Source organism: Zeus faber (assembly GCF_960531495.2).
Source record: "Zeus faber genome assembly, chromosome: 6".
NCBI lineage: Eukaryota > Metazoa > Chordata > Actinopteri > Zeiformes > Zeidae > Zeus > Zeus faber.
The window spans coordinates 28,290,971-28,301,003 of record NC_137201.1 but is presented as its reverse complement, the minus strand read 5'-3'; the positions used below and the strand labels follow the sequence as shown (position 1 = coordinate 28,301,003).

Below are 10,033 nucleotides of genomic sequence, written 5' to 3'. Positions count from 1 at the left end.
ACAAAAGAATGAGTGTTTCCAGCACCAGGCAGCGAGTGCTCCGCTCCGAGCTCTCTCTCAGGCCTCTCCACTGCAAGACAATACAGACATTAAGAAACCTCTTCCCAGCTGCCGTTCGCCATACAGCTTGATTGGCCACAGCCGGTGACGGTGCCAAACGTGGGAGAGCCACCCTAACAACCTGACTTCCCCTTGCATTCAGCCAATGGCTCGACCAACCATAGACCCACGGTCTGCCACAGTTATAAACTGCGTGGGCACATGCGCAGAGTGTCACACCCTTTCTAGTTTCTGGTTTAGTCAATTTCCAAGAAGGCTTAGTTGCAGGAACCACTCCCAGGACACCTGAACCAAAGCTTTGCTAGCACTTTCCCTATAAAAGCATTTCTAATTAAATGTGTTTTTATAGTAAAAAAATATCCTTTTTTTAATTTAACTATTTACACTATGTGTCAGATATTGCAATATCTTTTAAAAGAAAGAGGAATGAATGTCAATGTCTGTGACAAAACTGCAGACGGGGGAAATGTAAGTATTTGCTTTGTGTTTCTTTCTGTGTGTGTGTGTGTCCCCGGTAGGCTGACTGTACTGTGCGCTGAAGTGCGTGATCTGCACTGCGTTTCTCCAAACAAAACCCTTGATTCATTTATTTTATTTATTTTATTTTATTCTCTGACATTTCCATAATCTCATGAAACAAAAAAGCCCCACGCCTCGACATATCCCGCGACGCCCTGGACACCGCTGTGAATGTCTGAACAAACTTTTAAATGAGGCCTTGTAGATTTAATATGAAGATTCAGTGAAGATTCAGCAACTGGATTGCTTATTTCTCACCTCAAATGTTTGTCTTTCTTTCTCACCTCAATAGAGCCAGCTTTTAGTGTACTGATAAGGTGAAATCAGTGAAAGTTTATAGAGAAATACAACAGAACAAGGGAGGGAGGCTCCACCCACAAAAAAACAGCAGTTTTGCAACACTGGTTTTTAGGCATGTTACAATGGCTGGAATGCATAACTCAGTGGTATTTTCAGCAAAAACATGTTTTAGGGACCACAGAGACCAATAGTAGCTTGAAAAGCAGCATACTAGGTCCGCTTTAAAATAGGACATAGGGGACGCTCTCCTGTTTGCTCTGAGCTGAGTGGAACATTTCCCTGGAACCCTGGAGCAGTGTCGTAGAGGCGTCTTTAGTTTGTTGTGCGCGCCGCCGCGAATGACAGTCCTTTCTGGGAGAAACATCTGTTCAGCCCGGCGGCAGATAGAACCCGGCATAGCATCCCATCATTAAAGTTTATGGAACTGGCCCCCTCCACAGACCCCTTCTCTTTGTTTTTTGGCGACCCTTTACATCTCAGTTCCAAGTCAAATGCTAGCAATTATATTTTAAGAAAAGTGTATATCTTGTCACAGACAATGCAGTTATCAGAGATTCCTTTTTTATCACTTTCCATAAGGACTTGGTTCTAAACAGTGAAGCCTCTGACAAAGTGATAAATAAATGTACTGCTTCCCAATCTGCTGAATAACAAGTCCCTGTGTCCCTGCGTCCTGTTTTGTACCAGGTTGGCAGCAGACTAGTCCTCCAGACGACAGGTCTCCTGATGATCTTTCTGGGAATATTTGGGAAGTTCGGAGCGGTTTTCATCACTGTTCCAGAGCCGGTCATCGGAGGCATGTTCCTTGTTATGTTTGGAATGATCGCAGCTGTGGGAATATCCAACCTCCAGGTAACAATGCAGTGGCTGGAAAGGTTTAGTTGGGTCATCCTGCCGCTCCATGAGCACGTATTTTTGACGTGGAAAAACGAAACAAACGACAGCCTGAGAAAAGACAAAACTGGATGCTGCAGGGTTAAAAAACATAAACAATATTGGTAATATAATATAAGAATTGATGTTATAGTCACTGAACTGGGCAAACCCTTTTTGTACTAAACATACTCTTTATTTCAAAGGTTTTAGGACCTTGCCAGTCAAAATGGCATCCCATGCGCTTTAATAGCCAGAGAAATGTCTGTCGTTCAAGAAATAATATAATGATGAGCAGAAAGTAGAACAGATAATATTAATTGAACTAACAGGCAGTGTAAGACATGTACTTAACGGGTGTTTTGCAACAGCTTGACCTCTCTGTCTGTCTGTCTTTTAGTACTCCTGCTGCCAAGTCATGTGTCTCTCTCTCTCTCTCTCTCTCTCACCACACTGTCACACTCACACCTCTCTTCTCCATGTCCTTTCACGTTCTCTCACTTCTCGTTTCTACCACCCTGTCTCTCTTTTCTTGTCTCTCTCCCTCCTATTCCTTCTCCCTGTACATTTCTCTTTTTCTCTCTCTCTCTCTCTCTCTGATACACAGTATGTCGACCTAAACTCGTCCAGAAACCTTCTTATTCTTGGGTTCTCCACGTTCAGTGGTCTTGTCCTTCCGACCTGGTTCCACTCCAACCCTGGAGTCATCGACACAGGTGATGACCACAGGTGTAATGCACACACACACACACGCACACACGCACACACGCACACACGCACACACACATACACAAACATACATTTGACCACTGTCTCTGTCTGTTTCTTTTACTTGGGATTATCTTGTTCTCACTGTTTTCAGATTCTTTATTTCATCACCTTCTTCAGCAACTAAGGATAAATAAGTTAATGAATACAACTTTTGCTTGAACTGGCGCACACTCACACTCACAGAAACCACACCCACCTGTCTTACAAGCCTGGAAAACCACACAGCCGGGGCTTAAGTGGGCAATATCAACACGATCTGCTCCACTGGCGCTGAATCAAGTTTTAACCTACTCTGTATGACTTTGAGAAGCAGCATGAGAGGTCTGACTGCTTTTGTCTTTTTTTTTGTATATGTTGCTTTGACTTGGTTAAATTGTCAAGCTGGGAGTCAAGTCAAAGTGAAACCTTAAGAAATCACTGATTTAGCCTTTTTTTTTTTCCATTTATTAGGAGTGGCACGTCCAATACACCTACAACACTTGCCGATGTTGTCTGTCTGTAGCCAGCTTGAGCAGCCCAGCTTACTTCTATCCCCAACCCAGCTTTACCTAAGGGGAGCAAGGGGCAGAAGCACTGCGGTTGGCCCGAAGTGATTACCAGTGTTTATATCCGTAGGGATGGCCTAGGGGGTGTAACTGCAGCTGCACATCGGCTCTCAGCTTTGAAGGTTGGCTTTTGGACCAATATTTGAATAGTAGGAAACATATGCCTCAATTTGTCCATGACCCCCCTGTGATCTCTGGCGCCGCTCTTTGAGTGTCTGGTGCCCCATGTTGGAATTCACTTGTAAATCTTACAAATCACACGGAATGTTTGACAGTTGTTTTTATTTTTACTGAAAATTGTGGCGCAAATGGATATTTAATTTGGAGATAATGATAATTTGGTTACAAACAGGGTTGCACAGCCTCGAAATCATAGCTCTCGGACAATGGCCCGGTGCTACAGTGCCCTCTTGGAATTTATATCGTTAAGTAGAGTTTAATACGCCTGCAGGACATCAATTATTAATTAATTACAACATCTCTAGTAAAGAAAAAAAAAAGTATATTATGTACGCCCTTTCGTTTGAGCCTGGAAAGTCCAACTTCATCTCATTATAAGGATTTACTAAGCTGTTTAAACAAGTTTTCTCATTTAAACGACGTATTAGGTCACTTTAATGAGATGCTAGAAAGTTATGTTATGTATCTTTTCTAAGTCGTTTTAACGTGTTACTGAAAATAAATTGAGATTAAGATAAGATTAAAGTAGACGTTTGGCAATGGTTTCTTGTTGTTTCTGCAATTGCAAGGGTTCATTTCTGCCTAATCTGATAGAAATTCTGTGAAGTGCATTGCCATCATTGAATGATGACAATGCACTTTAAACGTGATAATGATATTTTATAGACCATTATAATCTGTATTCCATTTCAGGTTAACGCATGTGAGTGAAAGACCAGGAAGTACAGTAGGTCAGGCTGTGAAGCAGAGCAGTTAAAATGTTATTGCCTTTATTTCTTATCACACATCTTACAGTTGGGTTTGTTTAATCCATTATTATATAACATATATATTAAATAAATGTCTGAGCCCTCAATGGCCTCTGACACAGGTCTGACAACACAGAATAATAATATTCTGTATATACTAATAATAATTATAGTTTGTAATTTAGTTTTCATTATTATTATTATTATTATTATTATTATTATTATTATTATTATTATTATTATTAATAATAATAGTAGTAATAATAATAATAACAATAAAAACAATTACAACAATAATAATAACAATGAAAACGAAATAACAAACTATTATTAGTTTGTGGACAAACTATTATTAGTACATATTATGTTAAACACACTTTTGTAGCTGTTTTCAAAACTTGATCAAATTGATAATCAATAAAACATAAATATTAAATATTTCTGTACACATTTGAATGTGCAGGGCATAACAGAATATTGATATTTTTACAGAAAAATCTCACACACACACACACGCACGCACGCACGCACGCACGCACGCACGCACGCACGCACGCACACACACACACACACACACACACACTCCTCCAGTCATGCCCCAATGCTCACAGGCAGGAAAACACAAACAGACATATGTTCACACACAGGTTCAAACATTCAACTTTTCTAATTCAATTAAGCTAATTCACTCAGCAAACATTAATCCAACACAGGATCTCTGCCGTCAGACAGACCGATTGGACCTTTAACTTTAATTTCAATGAACCGCTTGACGATTTCCAAACAATCAGAAATCAAAAGCGGTACCCTACTTCTCCGTTGACGAGCCGGGCAGAGCGGAAGCGCTCTGTTCACCTAATCTGTTGGCTGCCGCCGCGCGCCTCGTATGAAGCACCGACGGCCACGGGGCTCTCTTCGCAGAACCGGTTCCTTGATCCTTGGCGGTCATGTGACACGAGGGAAGCTCCCAGGAACAGCCTAATCCAAAGTTCAGGGCTGGGCACAAGGACTTGTCTGGTTCTCTGAGGTCTAGGCTGATTACCCAGTGCAATCCTCTTGGCTCGGCTTGATGCTGCTCGCTATAATCTGACCGGCTCAGTCCCAGCACTTTTGCTTCTCATCTCCCCCCACGAGGGTGTTGTGTGTGTGTGTGTGTGTGTGTGTGTGTGTGTGTGTGTGTGTGTGTGTGTGTGTGTGTTTCTGTGTTTCTGTGTGTGGGCATGTGTGTGTGTGTGTGTGTTTTTGTGTATCTGTGTGTGTATTTGTGTGTGTGTGTGTGTGTGTGTGTGTGTGTTTTTGTGTTGTGTGTGTGTGTGTGTGTGTGTGTGTGTGTGTGTGTGTGTGTGTGTGTGTGTGTGTGTGTTTCTGTGTTTCTGTGTGTGTGTGTGTGTGTGCGTGTGTGTGTGTGTGTGTGTGTCTATGTGTGTGTGCGTGTGTGTGTGTATGTGTGTGTGTGTGTGGGAGTGAGTGAGCAGAGGGGGGGTGCAGGTGAGCTTATCACTGTACTCCAAAGTGGCATTAATCCAGCCTTCTTTTAGGCGAGGTGGAAACGGTAAAAACATGTCACAATGGGGCCTCAACCTGCTGACCGCTGTCTCTGTTCAGGTGACCAGGCGTCCCGCTTTACCTTGTACTGCACAGCATTCTCACCCCTTGTCCCCCGTCACCGCACCTCGGGGCGACGCCCCGCTCTTTGATTGCCTCTAGCTTTCGAAAGTCCAAACCGCTGCAGGAGAGAGACGCTTTCTCCAAAACCTGTCTCTCCTCCAGCGGCTGCGGGGAAAGCGGGGACGGCTGGCGTCACGGGGCTGCGTTGGAGGCCGATCAAACTGCGAAGACGCCACAAAGTCACCGACGACGACTTTGTGGATTTGGGCAGAACGCGATGGAAACGAGCGGAAAGGAAAGCAAACATAGCGACGACCAGGACTGGGAAACTACTTACAAAGGGGTGAAGCCGCTGGAGGGAGATTCTCACAGTCTGTTTGTTTTGGTCAGTTTGCCAGAGTTAAAAATTTCCCACGGAGGGGAATATGTTGTGAAAGTGAGGCAGCACATGTGAGGCTCACAATGGGAAAAGCAGGGAGATGTCACGAGCAGAAGGGGCCGGAATAGAAATGTTTATTTTTGAAGTTAGGTAGATGTATCAAAAGGTTCCGACGGCCTCTCAGCGCTGGTGACGTGTCCCACATTGTCTGACGCCAACACACTCTCTGCCCCGCATTTGGTCCGCTGGCGTCGGGTCACCCTCATCTGTGTGCGTGCGTGCGTGTGTGCACGTAAATGTGGGTTTGGAATACACTCTCTGAACAACACTTCCCAGTCAAAGTATGTCAACGTTGTTTTTCAAACTTGATTCAATTTGCTGTAATTAGTTGTTAGCTTTGATTTGGAGTGGCTGAGTTAGTGGTTAAGAAACACACACTGTGTTCAATTGTTGGTCCAACAGAGAGGCCAAAAAACTCAGTCAAAGTCCTGTTTTTCTAGAGTCTGTCCTGCTTTTGTCCCACTTCATGGATTCATTGAAGCTGAATTAAGTCGGACTATTAGATAACCCTGTCATTAAAGGCTCCAAAATGTGCACGTAACTCAGCCGTAGTTCCTTCCAAAAATAAGAAGCTATTTCTGGGAGTGCGAGGGCACTGGTGCATGTGCAGTGAACGTACACATAAAGGTTCTGTCGTTGTGTGGGGTCATTTTCGGGACATTTTCCCAGTAAACGTCTTGTTCAATTTGGATGTATTTGAGGTTTAGTATGAACCTGTAATCCTTGAAATTGTAAAATGCGAAAGAACTGTAAGATACACAAAGTGTCACCCTCAACAGTCAGGCTTTTTGTTGACATTCCCAACTTCACAAACTATGTTGAAAATAACCTCCCAACCACCCACTGCACCCTGGAAGGTATTTGGTCGGAAGTTCAGTTGAAGTACCTGTAATGCCAATCAGCGATAACAAACCTCATTCTCCGCTGCAATGTATTTAATATGCCTCATATTTGTGTATTCCTGCACTTGAAGGGGTTAAAGAAGTGGACCAAGTCATTCTGGTTCTCTTCACCACACACATGTTTATCGGAGGATTCCTGGGATTCGTCTTAGACAACACCATTCCAGGTACGATGTTAAAAAAACACACACTGGCAGACCGTTCATATAAAAAATGACACATTCAGTATATTCAAGGCAAGGTACGTTTATCTGTAGCATTTGTATCGTAAAACAAAGAAGAAGAATAAAATAAAGAAAATTCCATTCTTAAAAAAAGGTCAAAAGACAATTATAAAATCGTCAAATCAAGTCACACTTCATTCACAGAGTGCATTTAATACCGGGGCAACACAATGCGCTTTACAAAGAAATACAAAAAAGAAAGAGAGAATGTAGTTGTCAGCCGGTCATTACAAAAGAATGCCCCTGAAACAACAGCAACGACAAAGGCGACAACAAAGACAACAAAAACAACAATATAAGGGACTCTAACCACAGCGGCAGCAACAGCAACAGAAAACAACAACAGCAGCAACAACGGAAGCAGCAACATCGTCACCAGCAGCAACAACAGCAACAACGGCAGCAGTAACATCGTTACCAGCAGCAACAACAGCAGCAGCAACGTACACGCAAAGACGTCACCGGAACCGGAAGTGGTAGCTCTCACCGGAACTGGAAAGGTCACTCAGGTTAGAGATGGTTAAGTTGAGGTATAAGGCTACGTTAAGTCGAGGTGTAAGGCTACGCTAAGTCGACGTATAAGATTATGTTAGGTCGAGGTATAAGGCTACGTTAGGTCGAGGTATAAGGCTACGTTAGGTAGAGGTATAAGGCTACGTTAGGTCGAGGTATAAGGCAAGCGAGAGTCAATTTTAGGTACAAGGTTAGCAGCAGCAACGACAACACCAGTTAAGATATTAGGTTAGCGGCACCAACACACCAGCAGTGACAATACCAGCAGCAGACAACAGCAGCAACAAAAACAGCAACAGCGCACAAGCGAAGACGTGACCGGGACCGGAAGTGGTAGCTCTCACCGGAACTGGAAATCTCATCTGTATTGAGGCAACAGTGTGTACCATCTCATCTCGACCAAGTAGAGCACAGAAAAGACGTCACTGGAGCCGGAAGTGGTAGCCCTCACCAACTGTGTGCACCGTCTCATCCTAATCCATAAAATCACAGATACAGGATGTAAGGTCAAAGTTTAAAACAAACAAATCTGACATAAATACAAAGGTAACTTGTCATGAAAAGCCCATAAAGTCCATCAACTTCTAAATAAAAATGCAGGGAAAAACAACCCCAATGAAATGAAATATTAGTTGAAAACAAACAAATTTAAATGAAGATTACATTATCATTAAAAGGGCTTCATAAAAGGTCTAATCTATAAAAATGAGTTTACAGGCAATAGAAAGTGATTTTATTTATGTGATATTATTATTTATATTTATCAATTTATTATTTTTTTATCATTTTGTGATGTATCAGCTATTATCCTCAAAATAATGCACCAATGCGCTGACTCAAATGAATTGTGTATATAAAAATAAACATTGCCAAAAGCTTTGACTCCAATACTGAAATTAAGTGCCTTTTCTGTTCCGTTCCTTCCCAGGAAGTGAAAAAGAGCGCGGCATTAACAGCTGGCGAAGCAAGGTCCAGGAGGAAGGCAAGGGCCGCACGGCCGAAATGTCCTGCTACGACATTCCCTTCTGCAGCTGCGCTTTACTGCGTTTCAAGTTCTTCCAGTACCTGCCGTTCCTGCCGTCGTACCGGGCGTCCTCGCACAGAACCTGAGAAAGTGAAGTCTGACCTCTGACCTCTCCCCCCGCACCCCCCGCCCCCCCGCCCCCGGCAGCTTTGACATTTGCAACGGAGCCAAACATCAGCCACCCCATGGGCCGTTACCATGACTTTAGGTTTATCCCCAGTCTCAGAACATGAGTGGAGGGAAAGTTGTTAAACAGCTTTTAGTCTTATTGTTGTTGACATGAAGCCATATCGGCTCCTTCATGTGAGCCTTTCATCAACAGCAGTTCGTTTGGTCTCTTTGCATTTTTGGGGCAGTATTCAGTGGCTCTTACCGCAGCATGGAGAATGCCAGCTGTGTCCACTTAAAGATCTGTGCAGTTGGGTTTCTCAGGTCAAACCATTAATCTCGGGTTCATGAACGTCCAACACGGATCCCTCATAACTCTCTGTGACAAGAGGATCCAGAGGAGATGTGTGCGATCCAGAGTAAATCACACAAGCTGAAATGGTGTTGTTGGATTGGAAACAGCGAGCTGACTGTAATTCACGTGGTCATCCCTGAGCCATTCTGGTTGTATCGGAATTTATGATATTTTTGTGTCATCATCGCAGCATCTCTGCACAGAACGCTGGACTCCTGCATTTGCCCTGTTTAAACCCTCTCATTTTCCTCAACAAATTATCTTAAAAACAATGGTTCTCAACTGGTCCAGCCTCAGGATGCACATTTCGTCCTTGGTCATTAAGTCATGCCTCGCACTCTATTTCAGATTTTAACTGTTCAAAAAGGAACAGTGCATTTACCTACAAAGCTGTTGTGTTTGATGTGGAAACCTTGACGGTGGCAACTGAGGATCTGAAAGGAGCCTCTTTGCTGTAATTTGCCCTGGCCAGCATCAGCTGCATGACCGTATCATGGGACGATGGTGATGTGAGGTCGTGACAACCGCACGCAGCAGTTAGAAAGGGACTTTCAAAATTAAAGCATAGCATGGGAAATTCGGTGCATGACAGAAAACGTTCTATAACGATTTGTTTCAGAAGTGGACCTGTACACCTCTGACCCGCGGCCCACTCAAAATGGACCCGCAAGCCAGTTTCGTATCAAAATCCATATTCATTGTTGCGAAAAATGTAAGAGAACGGTAAGACAGGATAAGATTGAATCTAAGCAAAACATTAGAAGTGAGCGTTGTTACATCCCGCAGTCTGACTGTAGCTTGATTCTCAAGTGGCAAACTGTTATAAAATACTCAACTGAATTGATAAAATGATTTTGAGCTTC

The 10,033-nt window shown here is 43.3% G+C and overlaps 1 protein-coding gene across 1 annotated transcript in view; it reads left to right on the top strand.

Annotated features, from left to right (window-relative positions):
• The window catches only part of LOC307232036 (solute carrier family 23 member 1), a gene marked incomplete at both ends in the record, with an annotated part of 98,497 nt that extends 89,704 nt beyond the window's left edge, over positions 1-8,793 (top strand). Inside the window, 4 exons of the mRNA XM_080002917.1 lie at positions 1,567-1,731; positions 2,360-2,468; positions 7,018-7,113; positions 8,612-8,793. Coding sequence (XP_079859043.1) covers positions 1,567-1,731; positions 2,360-2,468; positions 7,018-7,113; positions 8,612-8,793 — 552 coding nt within the window. The remainder of the gene's footprint in view (positions 1-1,566; positions 1,732-2,359; positions 2,469-7,017; positions 7,114-8,611) is intronic.
• Between the last annotated feature and the right edge of the window lie 1,240 nt (positions 8,794-10,033).